This window comes from Pseudoliparis swirei, chromosome 18 (assembly GCF_029220125.1).
Source record: "Pseudoliparis swirei isolate HS2019 ecotype Mariana Trench chromosome 18, NWPU_hadal_v1, whole genome shotgun sequence".
NCBI lineage: Eukaryota > Metazoa > Chordata > Actinopteri > Perciformes > Liparidae > Pseudoliparis > Pseudoliparis swirei.
The window spans coordinates 23,827,025-23,845,684 of NC_079405.1; the positions used below are offsets into that span (position 1 = coordinate 23,827,025).

The 18,660-nt window shown below is 44.2% G+C and overlaps 1 protein-coding gene and 1 long non-coding RNA gene across 4 annotated transcripts in view; one reads left to right on the forward strand and one right to left on the reverse strand.

Annotated features, from left to right (window-relative positions):
• LOC130208461 (contactin-4) overlaps positions 1-16,887 on the reverse strand; it is a 46,423-nt gene extending 29,536 nt beyond the window's left edge. Inside the window, exons 1-8 of one of the 2 annotated variants that reach the window (XM_056437613.1) lie at positions 14,273-16,887; positions 10,094-10,217; positions 9,782-9,957; positions 7,308-7,403; positions 4,606-4,809; positions 3,907-4,009; positions 3,545-3,729; positions 460-602 (exon numbers count right to left, since the gene is read on the reverse strand). In XM_056437613.1, coding sequence (XP_056293588.1) covers positions 460-602; positions 3,545-3,729; positions 3,907-4,009; positions 4,606-4,809; positions 7,308-7,403; positions 9,782-9,957; positions 10,094-10,217; positions 14,273-14,327 — 1,086 coding nt within the window. In that variant the 5' untranslated portion in view covers positions 14,328-16,887. Of the gene's footprint in view, positions 1-459; positions 603-3,544; positions 3,730-3,906; positions 4,010-4,605; positions 4,810-7,307; positions 7,404-9,781; positions 9,958-10,093; positions 10,218-14,260 lie in introns of both variants that reach the window. The other variant, XM_056437611.1, reaches the window with a different exon arrangement.
• LOC130208463 (uncharacterized) lies at positions 12,376-13,585 on the forward strand. 2 transcript variants are annotated; one of them, XR_008834418.1, is made up of 3 exons: positions 12,376-12,507; positions 12,631-13,095; positions 13,423-13,585. It is a non-coding gene; the product is annotated as an uncharacterized LOC130208463 (long non-coding RNA). The 2 variants fall into 2 exon arrangements; XR_008834419.1 differs by lacking the exon at positions 13,423-13,585 and adding an exon at positions 13,214-13,287.
• Positions 16,888-18,660: the final 1,773 nt, after the last annotated feature.

Consider the following 18,660-nt stretch of genomic DNA (forward strand, 5'->3'; position numbering starts at 1 on the left):
GAGACGAGTGAGTCTTTTGGATCGTCCTAAGCCTTCGAGGTTTTCGGCGAAAGCACGAGTACGATTTGTGATTCTCAATTTCCCTTTTAACCCTCCTGTTGCCTTTACATTTCCTAACATATTTTACCCTCTGGGTCAATTTGACCCCAGCAATTAAAACCTCCAGAAAATTATTAGAATTAATATTGTTTCCCAAGTTTAAGTGTGAGGTACTTTATGTTTGTTTGTTGACTACCTAAATAGCCCTTTAAATATATTAAAAAGTTGATATTTCTTATATGTTTGACAACAGCCTGGGGTCAAATTGACCCCAAGGAACACCGACATTAAACATTGAATGAGGTCAAATTGACCCTAAAGGTAACAGGAGGGGGAGTATTTTTTTGAGAGAAATACACAATGAGGTTCCCAAAATGTTCTCGTAGATGTCCAACCTCTGCTCTACTTGTGGTGTCTTACCTCCGCCGTTAGCGGCTGACCGTTCTTCAGCCATCTGTACGTGGGCCTCGGCCTGCCCATGGCTTTACATTCCCACTGCAAATTAGCGTCGATGGACATGTGAGCATCTTTCAGCGTCTGGACCCAGTGCAGATGTTCAGCATCTGTGGAAAATACGGATGAATATGATCATTAAAAAAAAGAAATTGCAGATATATTTAGTTTGACCAATATCTGATGTCCTCGTAATAAGTGTAGTGAACATTATAATGGTATACTTCTTGGTGTAACACTTTTTTATAATGCACTGTGCAGCAAAATAAGTGGATTGTATTAACAGTAGCACTTCTTTTTTTTGTTGCCTCCAAACATTTACAGCTTGTTTGCTCCAAATGTGGAGTAAATTGCTGTCTAATTTTGATTTATGCGGTGGCTTTCAGCTGAGATATACACATATAAATGTGGCATATTTGCACTACGTGTTCCATCTCATTTGCTCTCGGAATCTGGTTGTGTTTATCTCCTGATTTGACTGGGCCAGCAGCTCATTATGCAGTCAGTGTCCCGGACTGTCCTGCAGGCCCAGTGTGCATGGATCACCGAGAGGGAAATTGGATTATGCTGCAAATAATATAATAAAATAGAGAAACGAGATGTCAGAGTGCCATCTATTTGCATTGCAGTTCAACTCCACCGGTGAGAAAAACATTTATTCTGTTACTCATTAAAGTGAAAAATAGTTTAATCCGTCGGCCTCCGTGCATATCAAAGCAACAGGGTCGATAAACCATGAGACAAAAGAAAAATATTGCTCATACAAAATACAGTTTCCGCAACACCTGCAATCGGGGAGAGAGAGAGAGAGCGAGCGAGACAGACAGAGAGAGAGAGAGAGAGAGAGAGAGAATGTAGCCAAACTCTCTCAGGAGACAGGGATCTCCCACCGTCTCGATCTGCAAGTTAAAGTTAATGACAAATATATTCCTTATTTGGATGCTTGAGATGTTAATATTTTCCTCATTGTTAATTTTGTACAACTATTTTATTTCTAATATATTGTCGGGGGTTATGTATCTGTTATTAATTCATATTTCTCTGTCCAACTGATTCATTGCAGCTTTCTCGGTGCAGCGTTTGTGTGCAACCTCATTTTTTTAAACACTCTATTTACCTAAGTGTGTTACCCTTCAGAAGCGCTTGATTTCCCCGATCCACAACCTGAATGCACAATCAAGCTCCCTCTCTCGCTTTGCCTCAACTGACCTTGAACGTAGGGACGAAACATGAAGAGTACTCAGAGCTAAATTTAGAGCTCTTAAAGTGTGAGTAGAGGGCACAAAGTTTAGTAGTTGGGCACTCTCTGGGGGGTTATCCAGACCAGGACTTCCTCTGCTGTGCGCCGGGTCATTGTTTACGGTCCAATTTGCGAGGTAGAGAGATACAGATCAATAAAAAATAAAGAAAAACTCATCAGATGATAGCCGAATGGTTCCAAGATGGAACGGTTGCAGGCTTTAAATTCCTGCATGCAACCGGAAGCCTGCTTAGACGTGATCGTTCAACACTTAAACCAGAATGCTGCCTACGTACCAAAAAGCTTCCTCCAGATATTTGTTTTTTATACACCCATGGAAACAGGTTAGCCTTATAAAGAATGAGCCGTGAGGATGTAAAAGGCCGAAAGCAATCGTCGCCAATCACACTGGCTCCAATCTCCTAGAAAAACAATGCTCCCTCCACCATGAACATCGCGGAGGAAAAACTAGCACATCTAGAACATTAACTTAAAAAAACACAGCTGAGGAGACTTCTAATCAGATTTAAGGAGGTTCTGACTCGATGAAGGGGTTTAGAAGCGATGAGTAGTGCATAGTAGGAGCGTGTATCTTTCCCCATTGTACTTCTCGACTTGCTAGTATGGATTTTACAAACTCGTGCTGTACTTTGTTCTATAGTATTTACCTTCTCATGTGCATGTGTATGCCCGTGTATGTCATATTACCAGTATTGAAACGCTTGCCTCGGTAATATAACTTCTGTTGATTACAAAAAACACATTGGAATTGTTGTCGTAATTATTTTTTGTTATCGACCCCTGAAGAAGAAGAGCCGTTGCCCCGGTAACGCCTGGTAGGGATCCAAATAAATACACCGAAAATCAATCTCGGTATAATCACGGACTCGGAGAAAGAGAGAGAGCGAAAGAGAGAAAGAGAAAAACTTTGACAGCCACATCGGATCAATATTCAAGTTTGCATACTATCATCGTGGGATTCGGGAGATGAAGCTTTAATCTCCCGCAGGATGGACTTTTTTTTAACGGCTCCTGCTCAAAAAGCTGTTCAGCTCATTCAGAAAAGGGATCGCTGAGCCCGAACAGAAAAACAAGAGTGAGAACATCACAACAACGTCCAGGGTAGTCATGAAATAGAGTTTGAATCCCTGTTGCTTGCCGGTAGATTGCTCACTGGTTTAGGACCTCCATCCACCTGTCAGCGAATCCAAGTTAAATGTGGAGAAGCAGCGCGCAGTTACGTGGCACCACAACAAAGTGCTCACCTGCCTCTGACCGAACCTTCGGCCTTAATTATTTCTCAACCTGGCGGTTCTTCATGTTTGTTTGTTATATTTTTCTAATTGTATTTTCAGCTTTTTGAATTTGTCGGTTGAAGTCGCGCCTCATCGGTTTTCGATTGGATTGCGTGAAGCGCCTTGAATTGCAAATGCCACATAAATAAACTCGCCCTGGCGCGCCTCGCCTCAACGGCCACTTACGCCTTTGTGTTTGGCGCCGCTCGTGTCAAATCCAGACGCCTCGTAATCAAAACAGCTGGGATGCAAATTTTATGTCAAAGCCCAAAAATGTAGAGACGGGATATGAATCTATCCGTTTCCAGTTCCCCGTCAGACGGAACCAGCGGAGACTCATCTCTCTGCTAATAGAAGACAGTCATGACTCATTTCAATGCTAGTGGTTTGACAGCCAGCTCCTCTTCATTCTATGGAGGTGGTAAAACTTCCCTGAGGTATGAGTAGTCATATTTTCTCCCTCAAGTCACTGGTTGAAAGAAAAGTTCAGTACGAAAAAACGATGAGCAGCTCTTACTGTGGAATACGAGTTGCCCTCTGGCGACATTTCGTCCTCTGCTGTTCGCGGCCACACACTCGTACACACCGGCGTCCTCTGGGCGAAAGTATGGAATTTCCAGAACCCCGCTGAAGTGGTTGATTTTTATCTTGCCAGGGAGTGGGTTTCCATCAGCTCTTCTCCAGGAGATTGTAGGCACGGGGCTGCAAAAGGTCACACGCAGAAAGGTCACGCCGGCCACATGCTTCCCACACGCACTGACCACAAAGAACTCTCGCAGCCTGTGTCTGCCGTTGCAGAGGATGTCTGCGCCATTCACAAGTTGGACGATGCGATGTAAGCGAGTTCTGCACCGCGCCGACATTCCCAGGGACACTTACTTTCCCAGGGCGAAGCATTCCAGCTTCACCGATGATCCTTTAGAGACTCGGAGGGTGTCGGGAAACTGAACCTCGATCTTTGGCTCGTATTCACCCATCACTGCTGCGTGAAGGATTCAAGCAAATCACATCAGTCCCAAACACACACACACACACACAAAAAGTGTACATGCAGCGCCCGTGTAATTCATATTGGACGTAAGAGCTGCGATGCGGGTGACACTGGCAGGGGGGGGGGGGCGAAGAGCGCCCGTACACACCAGCGGTTGGCTTGGCGGATGGATGAGTTTGGATTACATATCTCGCCTCAGCTCAAATCTGAAGTGGTACACATAAACGCTCCTGATGGGGGTTCAGTATGTGTGGCAAGCTCCTCGCTGTGTGAGTGTGTCTGCATGCATTTATGTCAGCGAAGACTACATTTCTGTAAATATATGCTTTCATGCAGATAGATGGGGGGGGGGGGGGTCTTCCTGGGACACACAACCCCTGTACAGTTCTGAGGCTTTGGAATGGTGTGGGGGGGGAGGGAAATCAAAAAAAATCTCGTGAACAAAAAAGCAAAAACACTGTCACGCTCAAGACAAGCGATTTATCTCCCCGCCTCGCCCACCCACCCGAACCCGCCACCCGACAGCGCGCGCCAGTTCAGCGCGCAAGATAACCAGGAGGCAGCGGAGGCGAACTGAGGGCGCTTACCGTCACGGCGCACCACCACGGGGGTTGGAGAGCTGAACACTGTGGCGTTGGTCATCATGTTTCTCACCGCACACGTGTAGTTCCCCACGTCCGAGGCTTCGACTTTGGCGATGTACAAGTTGCCCGTCCTCTGAGAGATAAAACGCCGGGCATCCTGTTGCAGGAAGCTCCGCTGTCCGTTGAAAACCCATGAATATTTGATCTCTAGAAAGGACAGAAGGTGATTAAAAAAAACGTACAAAATAATATACCCTTGCCTATGACATTCCCAAAATGTCATTAGGACCTACATGGGAAGAGATCTCTTCATAAACAAATGAGATATTGTATTTCTCTGCCAAAAACATAGATCGAAGATAACATCACAGAATAGGGATAGTCTATTGTATATTTTTGTCAAAAATCCCATGAAAAAACAAGTTGTGTGGGCACAAAATAAATTACAGTGATCAGCTGCTTTTTGAAAATGACTTTGTTTTCATAGAAAGTATTCATAGTGTATTTGTGGCCCATTTCTGAAGACGGGAAGTAAGAATGAATTGGCTTGGGACGGAGCCTGGAAGTCGAAAACCAGCGCAAGACGGATCAAGGTTGAGTTCAGCCAGACTGTGTGAAATAATTCAGCCCCCTCATCCTATTTTTAAGGCCGTTCTGTTGCTCAGCAGGCGTGTTGACACGCAGGGCACAAGCTGAAACAAATTGCAGGGTCCTTCTGGAGAGCAGAAGAGCACCCCCCCCCCCCACCCAATGTCCTCCTGCAACCAAATATGTGCAGACGTAGATTCATGGCGGATTCCTTTTTGGATGTGAACAATGTCATTCTGCAGTTTATATCACAGGAGAATTCTTTTTAATGTATTTAGGTGTATTATAAACAGCTGTGCAGTCTTTTAGGCTTTTATCGTATCAGCCTTTGAGCTCGTGGATCAAGCCGGTGAACCTGGATAACATTTCATTGTCTCACTGGTACTTGAAAAAATACAACGCACAATCTGCCCCTTGTGCGTTGCATTTATTTTGTAACCACAAGGCAGCTTTTGCTCCGATTACCCAGTTTGATGGTATCTGCATGGTCTTTGCATATGATTTATCAACGATAGAAAACAATATCGTATGGTATGGAGCGAAGATGGACTTGGCAACCGAATGCAAGCAGGTCACAAGGTCACGCGTGTGCTTTGTCGAAGTCTGCTTTATAGATTTTTGCAAGAAGTATCTATTTGAGTCGATCTCGCTCTCGCTCTTGTCACGATTGTCAGATTAAAGAGGAGGATTCAGGTCGAAATAAAGAATGGAAAGGGCTGATGAGAATGCCAATGTAGCAGTGTTGTAAAACACACACACACACATACACACAGAGAGAGAAAGCGAGAGATAGAGATAAAGAGAGAGAGGCGGAGATGTCCGCAGGGGTCCGGCCGAGTGAACTGGGCTATTAGTGCAGCCGTCCTGCATCAGACACATGACATTCTGCAGTCAGCCCTTTTGACTGCGAGGACGGTAAAAAGTCCCACTCGCTTCCTTGAGGAAAAACAGTGAATCAAAATCATTACGGGGGAGAAGTCAGGGGCACAAACCGACAGACCTCTCATGATTAGGAACTATCAGAGACTGGGTCTGTTAAAGAGCTCACCATCTCACAGCAACAGAGGACTTGCAGGCCCATGATCTCATGTCCTCTGGAAGAGTTAAACTCTCAGCACGGCTCCTTTTTTAGACCACTTACCTATTGATTGCTCAAAGACGCTTCGCGTGATCCCTCTTTTACCAAAGTGCATCACCGCGCTCAAGTGGCGCAATCAACAAGCGTTAAAGAAGCTTTTGACATAATGTGGAAGCAAAAAGAAAAGACCACCCTCCCCCGAAAACCCCTCCCACCAGTTTTTCAATTTCACAACACCTCAAGCCAGCATTACCGTGTAGCGCAAATCCCATCAAATGTGTGACAATGTGTGTGTTTAAGAGGCAAAAGTGAAGAGATGGAAGGCTTTTGGAAAGGAGGATGGGAGGGAAGGCCCCAGGGCAAATTGTTAAAGTGAGGATTCCCGAGTGGCCGCAGGATTCAGCTGGCAACAGGGATCGAAGAGAAAAGGCTGCTAACGCTGGCGTGAAATTGTGCTGGCGGGCACCGAATGGCCGCAGGAGTGCGGACCACTTTGAGGGTCTGCTAATCAGCGGTGCACAGACACGCGAGCCGACTCGCAGCTGTGCCATGAGGATAAACGCTTCCCTGGTCACAGCAGCCTACCGCCAGACTTTATTACCCGCAGATAACATGCCCACATAGGAGGGAGGAAAAAACTAAGAAGTGAAGTGGAGCGCTGGAGACTTTCTAGATGACAGCATCGCAGATCATATGGGCGAGAAAAAGTGAGCTCAAGGTGAAGAAGTGCGACGCTATGAACTATAGATGTGAAGGCATGCGTCCCCGGCAGGAAGAGAGATGGCTGATCATGAAAAAAAAAAATGAAAAAAAATCCTCCGTCTGACAGATAAGGAGAGGTGAGTGGGAAACCGCGTGTCAGAGTTGGAGAGGAAGAGCAGCAAAAAGAGCAGGTGGGAAAGTATAACAGAAAAAAACAAAAGCGACATGGCAGTGTTACAGGGAGATAATAAGCAGCCGTGTGAGGAACAAAAAAGACTGCTGAGGCAAGCAGGAGTGTGAGACCGCAGCAGACAATGCCGAAGAGTTAGTGCCGTACCTCCGTAATGGGGTGGAGGGCCGCAGAGCAGAACCACGGCTTGACCCTCTCGCACCGACACCGTGTTCCTGGACTTCCTGCTGAAGCTCTGCAGAACTGTTGAATGTGAAATGGGAAGAATAAAAATTAAAAAACATTTTTTTCAGTGTTTGACAGCTGGAATAAAACAAAAAGGTGCATTTCATTCTCCGGAATGACTTCGCCGTCTTGCTTACAAGTCAGACCCTGGAGCCGCTCGTTAATATCGCCGAACGAGCAGGAAATCTGTTTGAGGTGCACTAAAGTGTCCCTCGACAATCGAGCTTGAGAGATTACTTTCACCTTTAATTAAATGCTGCCGTGCGGTGTTAGAGAACAAACAGCGGGAAGAACATATCAATCCCAAAGTCTTATAAATACCAGCCGAGTCCCAGGAGGGAACCATCAAATATCAGCAGTGATAAAAATCGGAACTCGACCGATGAGAAAATCCCCCAGAATCAAGACGTGGTGGTCCTCGTTCCTTCAGACTAGCACGCCCGAGCTGACACCGCCATCTCGGACGATGGCGATTGACATTCAATCCGAGACGGCGCTCCGCGATACGAGGGCGGAATCGGAGAGAATAAACCGAAGATAATTATCTTCGAGTCCATCGTGACGCAGTGACAGTTTGGGGATCCCTGTGGAGAGCTCTCCTCAGGGGGATCTTATGGTTGTGTAGATCTGCAGTGTTTTAAATATGAATGCGGCAGCACAAAATATAATATACTGCCAAGACCAGGACCACTTTTTGGGGATGTGTCACAGAGATATCAAACCAGCTCAATCAAGGAATAACCTTAGTGCACCAGTCTCTTACCATTATTAGTTCAACAATCTGAAAATATACATAGATATATATATATTTTTTTAAAGGATCATAAAAAAACTAACATTTTAAATCTATAATATAGTTAAGAAGCCAAATGAGGTTAATGTCTGGGATGTTAGCATGCTAATACTACTATATGTTTTCCTTTAAGGAGTGTATCGTTAGCATACTAATACTACTCTATCCTTAGCATGCTAATACTACTATGTGTTTCCCAATAGGAGCGTATCGTTAGCATGCTAATACTACTATACGTTTCCCGTTAGGAGTGTATCGTTAGCATACCAATACTACTCTATCGTTAGCATGCTAATACTACTATATGTTTCCCGTTAGGAGTGTATCGTTAGCATGCTAATGTGAAATGTTCAATCGAAATCAGGGCTCTCAAGTCTCACGCATTGAGTGTGAGACTCACGCAATTCGGTCTCATCTCACGCACTCCCGCCACACATCGAATTCCTCACGCTGAAAAAACCTCTCGGCTATTTAATGCTTGAATGCAGGGGTGCTCAATACGCCGATCGGCAACAAATAGTCACTAGCACCCCCCCCCCGTCAACAACTTTTCTCGGAGTAGAAATAGTCACTAGCACCCCGTCAACAACTCTTTTCGGCTCGATGCCGGCGCGCGCAACGGTCAGCTGTATCGGGTGCTGATGGAAATCTCACGCTTGCCTGTCTTCAAAACTTGAGAGCCCTGCGAAATACTTTCCTAAACTGTTGTAAAATATTTGAATAGTTAAAGAATCTCAGGCTTGCAGCGAACGGCGCTAACAGTGCGAACTATGGCGACAGTGCTGGAAGAGCGGCGAACAGTATTACAGGGCTCTCAAGTGTCACGCATTGAGCGCCACACATCGTATTTCTCACGCTGAAAAAAACTCTCGGCTATTTAATGTTTTAATGTGCCGCAGCACGAAACATGAGCTGGCCGCGCTGCCCTCACCGTGGAGGAATCAAGCGCTCCCCTGGAGTTCTACTGTGAGGAGCCACTTATCAGCCAATCAAAAAAAAGAAATGGGCTATCAATAGCCAATCAGAAAAAAACCCGTATCTGGGTAAGATTTAATCCAGCAACCGATGAAAATAAAGCATCCTGGAATTGCGCGCGACTGATGTAAATGTTCGAAAATTTCATTCTGTGGGCGGGGGGTGCTGATGGAAATGTCACTCTGGCGGTGGGGGGGGGGGGGGGGGTCTTGCCTGTCTTCAAAACTTGAGAGCCCTGGTATTAACCTTGGGGGTGCGTGCGGGTGGCCGGGTGCTACACACCTTGGCAGCGATACAATCGGTTGGGATGACGTTATCAGCTGTGGGGCGCTCGCTCACATGCACCAACATGCAATAAACACACATACACAAACCCATACACAGGCTATGTCAACAAAGGAAGGAAGAACTCAGATAACGACACACAGAGAAGATGAGCGACTACATCCTCCGTCGACTTCACTCCGCTACATCTTCGGGTAGCCGTTTGCTCCAGTGAATCCCGCATCTTACACCTTCAATAGTGTTATTTTGTGAATGGACAATTTCACAAATTAAAAGGGGAAATTAAAAAGTCTCATGTCAGTAACAGTAAATACAATGAATACAAAAATCTGACTCTACTCACAAGCAAACTGCACTTTCGCCTCCCTGCTGACGACGGTCCCAAAAGTGTTGGTGGCAATGCACTGATACACTCCTCCATGGTCGATGACATGGGGGTTATTGATCAACAGGTTCCCCTCCACAAGGCTGTAGTTAGGATCTGACTGTGTGTTTACTTCCCCACCATCCATTTTCCACCTGTTGAGGAACGACTAAATAGGTTTCCTAGGTCTGCTAATCGTGTGATTCCTTCTCATCTTTGAGAAAATGATACAAACACTGTAGTCTCACTTAGCAGAGAGCAAAAGGTCATTAAAAAGAAAAAAACACTTACCTGTAGTGCGGAGGTGGGTTTCCCTTTGCTTTGCAATTAATAAACACCTGCTTATCATCAGTGCTCAGGGGGAAAATACTGTCACTGGGCTCCTGGGTTAAGACAGGACCATGGCGCGTATTCTCTGAGTCAAAAAGAAGAAGAAGCACATTAGCCGTTTGTCTTTGCTCAGCATGTGACCCTGAATTAATGCATAAATAAGTCACACGCTGCTCAAAAAAGTCTTTAAACTCTACACCCATATAATTAGCTGCCAACATGGCTCTTCTGCTTTTAATAAACCCTTTTGTGCGCGTGTCGCGAGGGAGATAATGCACTGCGATGAGAGAGCAATTAACTGGGGATAACCCAGTCCTACGCTGGCTAACTGGCACACAATCGGGGGAGCTTGTTCAGAGAAGTAATTTCATCGGTGTAAACACAGTGCAGTTACAGGAAAAGGGAAATAGAAGCAAGTTTGACTCGTTCATTAATTTGAACCCTGTTAATTCGTATTGCAACTCGTTAGCCATTGCAGCCGACGTTGGAGCAGATGAACTTTTAATCTACGCTTGACACTCGACTGCTCGTGTTTTTTGTTGTTTTTGAGAGACATCGGGTTCAAGCGAGGACCGAGGAAATGACAATAGAAGACTTGGGAGGTACCCTAAGTCGTTCCGCACCCAAAGCTCATATTGATGCTCTGAGGAGCAAGGAACAAGGAGGAAAGATGGATCTTGGAAGAGCCATGAGCGAGGATGCACAAGGAAGGAAGGAAGGGTCTAGTTGCCGACACGCCCCCTCATTGTTGATCAGTTATTTGATTGGATGCTGCAGCTGATTAAATTATTAGATTTTCGTGAAGACAGATCAAAAATTAAACTCAGGTCATATATTTGATTTGTTTTCTGTTTCCCCAGCTGGTTAAAATAGATGTTCAATGCAGGTTTGAACAACAAAAGGACCACAGACAACTTTCTTCCATTATAATACAGAAAGAAAGAAAGCATCTCTCTGACAGTGATGCTAACTGTGTCTTTATGAGTATAAGTTCATGATCAAAAGTTCCTCCAGCTCGGGTTTCTCCAGCTGTGATCAGCTGGATCGGCCGTCATCAGAAACACACATCACTTCACGTGGCGCTTTAGAGGAAAGGACGTCTCATTTCTCTGAAAACATATTTCCTTGTTTCCTTTTTTCTTGCATTGTTTCCAATAGGAAAAGAAACAACAAAGAGCCACCAGCTGTGGACTATGGGTATATAAGCGGCTGTGTATCTCATGCGGCATTCTCGTGCTATCCATAGAGCGCTGCGGGGATGACATATTTTTCCCAGGACCGACCCCAGAAGTTAGCATCGCACTAGTTCCCGCAACACAAAAAGCCAATAGAAATTTTATCATTGGCTTTTTGGATAGTTGCAGAAAATATGTTTTATCCAGCAAGGTAATCTTCATGAATTAACACTACTTTTATGATTTTTGAAGCGTAAAATGTCATTCCAGCTTAGCGTAAAAGCTTCAACCGTTACATACTGACGTATTTTATGTCGTAGGACCAAAGATTTAAACGTGTAAGTTGGAAAACCTTATTTCAGGCTTCAATCTTGAGATGACGGAACCAGAAGTGAAGAAAAGCTCACTAATCTTTGGGGTTTTTGGGATTTACTCCTCCTCTATTTGACGAGGGCCCTGTTACTGCATCCTGTACTCGGTGCCGCCAAGAATGATTGTGATTGGTTTAAATAAATAGCGTCGAGCCAGAGCGTATATTTTCTTCACCCAACGCCAGAATGATAAAGTGTGGAGTCGGATCTTTCTTTAGTTGCTGACACAGCGTTGTAGAGACAATTGAAAAGGCCTGTTGTACCAATGTGTGGTTGCGAGGCTCTGATTGGACCATCGTTGTTCGACGGTGGGTGAGTTTAAGCAAATGGTCGATTGCTTTGGATTTTCAGCGTAAAAGATGCTTTACTTAGGAGCTACATCTGCCACTGTTTAGTAAAAAACTCACACTTTGCATCTGGTTCACTGTGTGGCCTCGTTCATGCAGGGCAACCAAAGCACAGACAGAGAGATATCGCTATATTACATGCCAAGAGTAATTACAAACATCGTCAAGTTACCCAGCTGGCTAATTGACTTATGCTTTATTCCATTATGATGGCAATGCAAGTAGGATAACTTGGTTAAGGTGGTGACATGGGAGTTGCAATATCAGAGCGCTGCCTTTACTTGATGTAATCTTATTGTTTTGTTACAACTGTTAAGCCAGCATGTTAATACGTTTTATTTTGAAAAACAGGAAATGTCCCGTAACTTCCGGTAGCTTGTAATCAGGAAGTAAACAAGAGCATGGCTCAGAGACGCTGTCTTCATTAGTTTTGTAATCCAGTGGAATCTGCATACATCTTGTACCTTTTGATAGCATCGTTGGTACGTATTGATTTGTGTTGTTGTTACTCATGATTGCAGATGATTATTTTCGTGACTGTTTAGTTTTGAGAAGTTTTATGCACATCGAGTCATTGTATTCATTATGCTCTTTGTGTGTTTTAGTTTTACACTTTCCTATGTCAATAAACCTGTGGACAACGGACAAGGGTCTTCAGAGTCATGATGTCAGGAAGGAGTTTGTCTAACTGCCGAGGTGTATAACAGCACATATACTGAGGGCAGCACACTTATCATTAGAGAGCCTGAGACGCTGCCAGCTGCTTGCATGTTTGTTTGTACATGTGTGTCTGCTCAGTCGAGCTTGTGTTCCTGGTACGTTCCAGCCAAGCGGTCAATTTAGTAATTAATTAACCAATGTAGCACTAATTACTCCAATGAAATCTAACATTTCTTCAATGCTCACACACTGGTGTGTCCCACCCCTCTTTCCTCTGAGCGACACTCTGGCATTGCTCTTGCTTCATTCGTCTTCCTTTTTGTCTCTAACCTTGACGAGGACAGAAAGCGCTCCCGCCCGTGTCATCACCGCCATCATCATCCTAATGAGAGTGGGAGTCTCTGCTTCAGGTACGAGGCCCCGTTTCCCCCCTGGCGCTTCATTTTTTACTTTTTTTTTAACCCTAGTAGTGATGTCCTTTAAATTAAACAAATTAATGAGCCTTAAATAGCCGGTCTATTTCACCAGGGAAATGACCGGGTGGTTCTGTGTGTATGCTGGAGAAGAGGCATGCCCTGTAAACACGCCGACTGGACTGACCGCTAGCATACACTTAAACACACACACACGCGTACACAATTAACATCTAATTAGATTTCATGAGCTCACTGGTTAGTATCTATACGGTGCGGTGCACACCGCTATTTGCATAACCCTTCATTCTTCTGTGTTTGCAGGCTGCATTGATATACCACAGGCAAACTGCTGACGGGAGATGAGGCGCTACATCAATAGAGATGGCAGCATAAATAAGAAAACAACACCCCCCCAGTCCATAAACTGCATACATTTCAATCTATTTTCTTCAGATGAATAAACGCCGTGCTTATGATCAACATACAGCGTATCCGTCTTGTGTCGACATTAGATCGCACTCGGTTTTCGGGCCTGCACTGGTTAACGTATCCGGGCATTAAGTGAAAGTCCTCAGAGAGATTTGAACTCCTCAGCTGTCGCTCACTCAGGTATTCGGGAGCTGGAGGCATACGGCGTAATCTACGTTACACGGAATTCCACGTAAGTGGCAGCAGTTGGACATAAAGCGGGGAAATTGCATAATAAAACAGGGAGGCGAAAAAAAGGAGGAAAAAAAAGCCCTCTCTTCAAATATTAATCTGAAAGTGAGTGACTTTTATCAGAGGGGGTACATTTATCTCAAAGAGAACATGTTCAACCCTGGCTGTAGGTAAATATTAAGATAAAAATTTAACTATAGTAGTCAATCTTTAGAATGGCACAAGGCCGTCGCACTTAATCCTGAGACAACTTCCTCCCTCGATAGAAAACTGCTCAATTCAAAGCCTCGGTGGTTATTTCCCCCGAAATGCTTCGTTAAACTCTTTAAAATTAAAGTAAAATCTCCAGATTCTTTATAAAAACTGTAATTTTACAAAAGCTAAATGTCTTCAGAGACTATCGCTCGCTTTCAAATTAGATGAACCTGCATGTGAATTATAGGCAAAACCCCTCCCTATAAGCAGATGTATGCATATCAGGTGTGTGCTGTGGCCCTACTTGGCGTCTCACCAGCCAGGCACTCTTGGAGTGACAAAAGGATTAACAGTTCCCATGGCAACAGCATCTTCACTTCCCAAGGTCAAAGATTGTCCTTCCTCCCATCCAGTCCAGGAGAGCGCAGAGTATTTCCCGGGCAGTCGCCGCTTCGTTTGGCTCTGAAAGAAGCGAGGAGGGAGGAAATGAGGTCACATGAGCGTGAAGAGATGTCGTCTACAACAAGACTTCTTGAAAAGAAAAGAGAAAAAAACAAAAAAGTCATGCTGGAACTTGTGGAGAATCGCAGAACCATTAACAATTAATTCAACCAAATAAGCCGAGCTGAGATCCCGTGCCGATGGGCCAGCTAGCAGCTGATACCTAGGAGCTGATATTTATTATATACATACTGCTGCTACACTATCTCCTCAAGTCAAGCATTAAAAAGGAAAAGGAAGAAGAACAAAAAATGGCTTGCAGCAACAGATGAGCAGAGCTGCCTGCTAACAGTGACCGTGTTTACATGCATTCGAATAACTGGCTTAGTCGGACTGAAATCGAATTAGCCGTTTCATGTAAACACCTTTGTTCGACTATGTGCGGTCCGACTACGATCCGATTAACAACCCTGGATAACTCGATCCGATCCGGTTGATAATTCGACTATCGCGGCATGTAACGGTGAATTGGATTAGGAACTGGACTTTGCGTCTTTGAGCATGCTTGAGATCCCGCCGCCCTCCTCCCTCCCTCCCTCCCATGTCGTGACCCGGAAGTCGAAAGAGACGATAAGTTGTCACTGTCGGGAGCCTGGCCGGCAGAAAACAAACAAACAATGGCAATCGCGCCATTTGCATTCGCTGTACTCCTATTAACATCATGCAAGAATAGTAGAGGGATGGAGCTTCGCCTTGCTCTCTGTTCGCCATCTTTCTCGAAATGTTGATGTTGTTGTTGTTTGTAGTGGTGAAGAGGTCAAGCGGAAATGGCTGTATCACCACGAGTTGTAATGAAAACAGCGCCACCAATCGTATCGGATGACATGCTTTCGGCCAATGATTCGAATTACTCACTGCCATGTATATTGGGATAATAGCAGATCCCCCAAAAGATAGCATCGTCCGACTAAAGCAAGATTCGAATTATACCATCATGTAAACGGACTGAATGGTGCTAAGCGTTCTTATATCTATTAGTTTAACATATTAGATCAGCAAACATGTGTGATGTGTTGATGTACAGTATATGTATCTCAGGGAATGCTAATGAAGGTAGACAGAGAGCATGAGAAGAAAAAAAAGATCCCTCCATGGGCAAATCATTTAAACACACTTAAAAACATGTTAGCAGAAAGCACATCCTCCGTGGATCACGATGCCAAGAACTATCGCCATCAGATTCCGAACTGCACGATGAAAGCTTGGAGTTGGCCAACCTTGTCGAATACCGTTACAGGTAAGACAACGCAGCCACACCAGGAGGGCGAGATATTACCACCGAGCCCGTTGTTGACAGCTTTTATAGTCGATATTTGAAGAACGAACAGCTCTGAGGAAAGCGAATATTGGACTTCAATTGAGTGCTTGTGCCAACAGGTTGGACAATACAAATAACATGATTTTTTTGTGTTTACTGCTCATCTTTGCTGCACCAAAGAGGCAGAGTGGCAGGTTTAGGTCTGATATCTTGCTATTACCTCATGTATTGTCACTGTAAGTGAACACCTTGAATAAAAGCAGATTAGCACGTCAGTGGCACTCGGTTGGCACTCACAAATGGTATTTTTTTTATTATGGTTTGGCTTTCTTGAAGAAATGTTACGTTACCTTGAATGCACTTATTGCAAGTCGCTTTGGAATAAAGTGGCAGCTAAATGACATGTAATGTAATATAATGTAAGTGTATTTGGTACACAATGGTTTGGTAAACCGTGAGCAATCAAATTATTACTGTTGCATTAACCCTCACATGCTCACTTTGCCCCAAAGGTCACGTTAGCGAAATGTCAGGAGGCAAAATACAGATCCAACATGAATAATATTTGTTGTATAAGATAAAATGATTCAACATTCAAAGGCTAATCTTTTTTTATTTCATTCGTACTGATACTACTTACTAAATTAACTCGGCACTTGACATTTCAAATTGAATTGCCTGTTTTCAACCCATGAACGTTCATGATTGGCATTTTGCCCGTCGCCATCTTGTCTTTTTGGCAGCCAGAAGTGACATGAGAGGGTGGAGAGACAAAGTACAGGATATCTGTTACACAATGTTACAATTAACTTTCATGAACTGACAACACCCTGTGTGAAGTGTTACATTTTTAAGATGCCAATACAGACTGGAAAACTCTCTAGTGGTGACCTGTCAATCCAATCATGCATACCCTACTTTATGATCTATTTGACTCTAAATGGACCATAATTTACTAAATGAAGTTGAAACTGGAGTTGAAACTAGAGATTGAGACGATAAACTCGTGTTTACAGAGGTAATAAATCAGACTTATTTTTCTAACCAGGAGTCGCCCCCTGATGGCCAGTAGAGAGAATGCAAGTTTAAGACACTTTAGCACTAGCTTCACTTTTCCGACCCGGAGGTTTCCGCCTGGTTTATCGTGCTTATCTGCGTTTTGTGATATTGACATGAAAAGTGAACGCACCAGCGGTATCTCTATTCATCTTCTCTCTCTATGCCCTTATCAATGCATTATACTGTATATATATATAGATATATATATATATGCTTGTTCTGTATATAAATGATAAAGAAATGAAAAATGGATAAACACAAATTAAATACCACTCAAGACATCATTTTATTTGATGAGAAACACCTGGTTGTACCCATATCAAAAGAAAATGAAACAAGTATTTATATGTGCACACTTTTATGATCTCTCATAAAGAAGAACATGCAATGTTAACAAATAAATAAAAAAGACAACATGTTGTTGTTTTCTACAGCATTTCTTTGCCCTTTTTTGTCTCTGGGCCTGTTTTTAAAAGTGTTGCCGACAGATGGATGCAACAAAACAGGAAGAATCACCACTCATGAAGGATGGAATGGAGAAGCATTAGTTGTATAGGGAGCCAAGTAGATTTATTATGCTCAGCATTATTTATTCATAAGGGGGCACAATGCGGATCACTCAAGCTTCCTCCTGTCAGTCATCATTATTGATTTGGTTTCAACTTTTTTTCTCTTCTCCAAGCTTTTGCCTCTTTTGTTTGTCATCCTGCCCACAATCTTATCACAAGTGTCAATCAAATATAAAGGGATGGATCAATGACGGGAGATTTGGTTGATAACTTTGCCTATGAGACTCACTGTGTTGATATATCGGCCCGTTGCGGAGAAAACCAATGCAGAAACCGTACCCGCAACAAGAAGGAGGAGACGTATTCTTTTGACCTACTCTGGTCCGTTAGCTAAGCGATGCCCTTTCAATAGACTCCTCTAGTTTACACTGTTCTTTAGATACAGAGGTAAAACTGTTCCCTCAATTAGCTCGCTGGATTAATCGGCATAAAGGGAATCACACAAAAGGTGCGCGTGGCAATTCCACATTTAAATGCAAGGTTTTTATTATTATTTTGAGCTCCGAGACACTTTGTAAATCAATGCGAACTGTTTTCCAGACATTTTTGTCAAAACGCCCATCTGCGATCGATGCCGTTATAGGCCTGCACCTGTAAGTAATTCCAAATCAATACGTTTTTAAATTCAGACGCGCTCACAGAAGCGCCGTGCGAGCCGAGTCAAATTAAACGCCGGGATGAGAAAATCCTGCCACACTGGCATCTTTAAAGCAAAACTCACTGTTTGGGCTGACCGCCACGATCCGAAATGAATCCGACTGGGCTGATACTCGTCTTGGCCACTTTTTTGGAGCCCGAATTGAGATAATTCAGAAGCTCGTACCGTGGAGTGTTTCCTCCTCCCGAGAGCACGGGGCGGATATCAATCGCGCTGTTTGACGTACATATCTTCCAGGGGTAACGTCTACAGCGATGCCCACATAATTCATTCACGCACGTGAATCCGAGACGGATCATTTGCCGATACCAGGACGCGCGATGAGGAATTGCAGCCATCGGTATTTAGTGGATTGAAAGGATGCGGGAACCGTTACAGCCCAGTGCAGAGGTTGTGGAACAAGCCCCCCAGCAGCCTTGAGTCATTAGCCTACGTGCTCTGCCCGGTGATCAATGCTAATCTATGTCCGCCGTAGTCAGCTGTCCACTCTCACTTTCGAGCTGATCAACTTCATTTCGCCCGCTCGCCAACCGCGCTCGTTTTGGCATTCAAAGTCAGCCACGAGGAGCCTGATTGCATTCAGCCAGAGACAGTAGCTATTATGCATGGAGTGTGGAAAATGCAGAAAATCCCGTGAGGTGTGTATAAGCGAGGGAGCC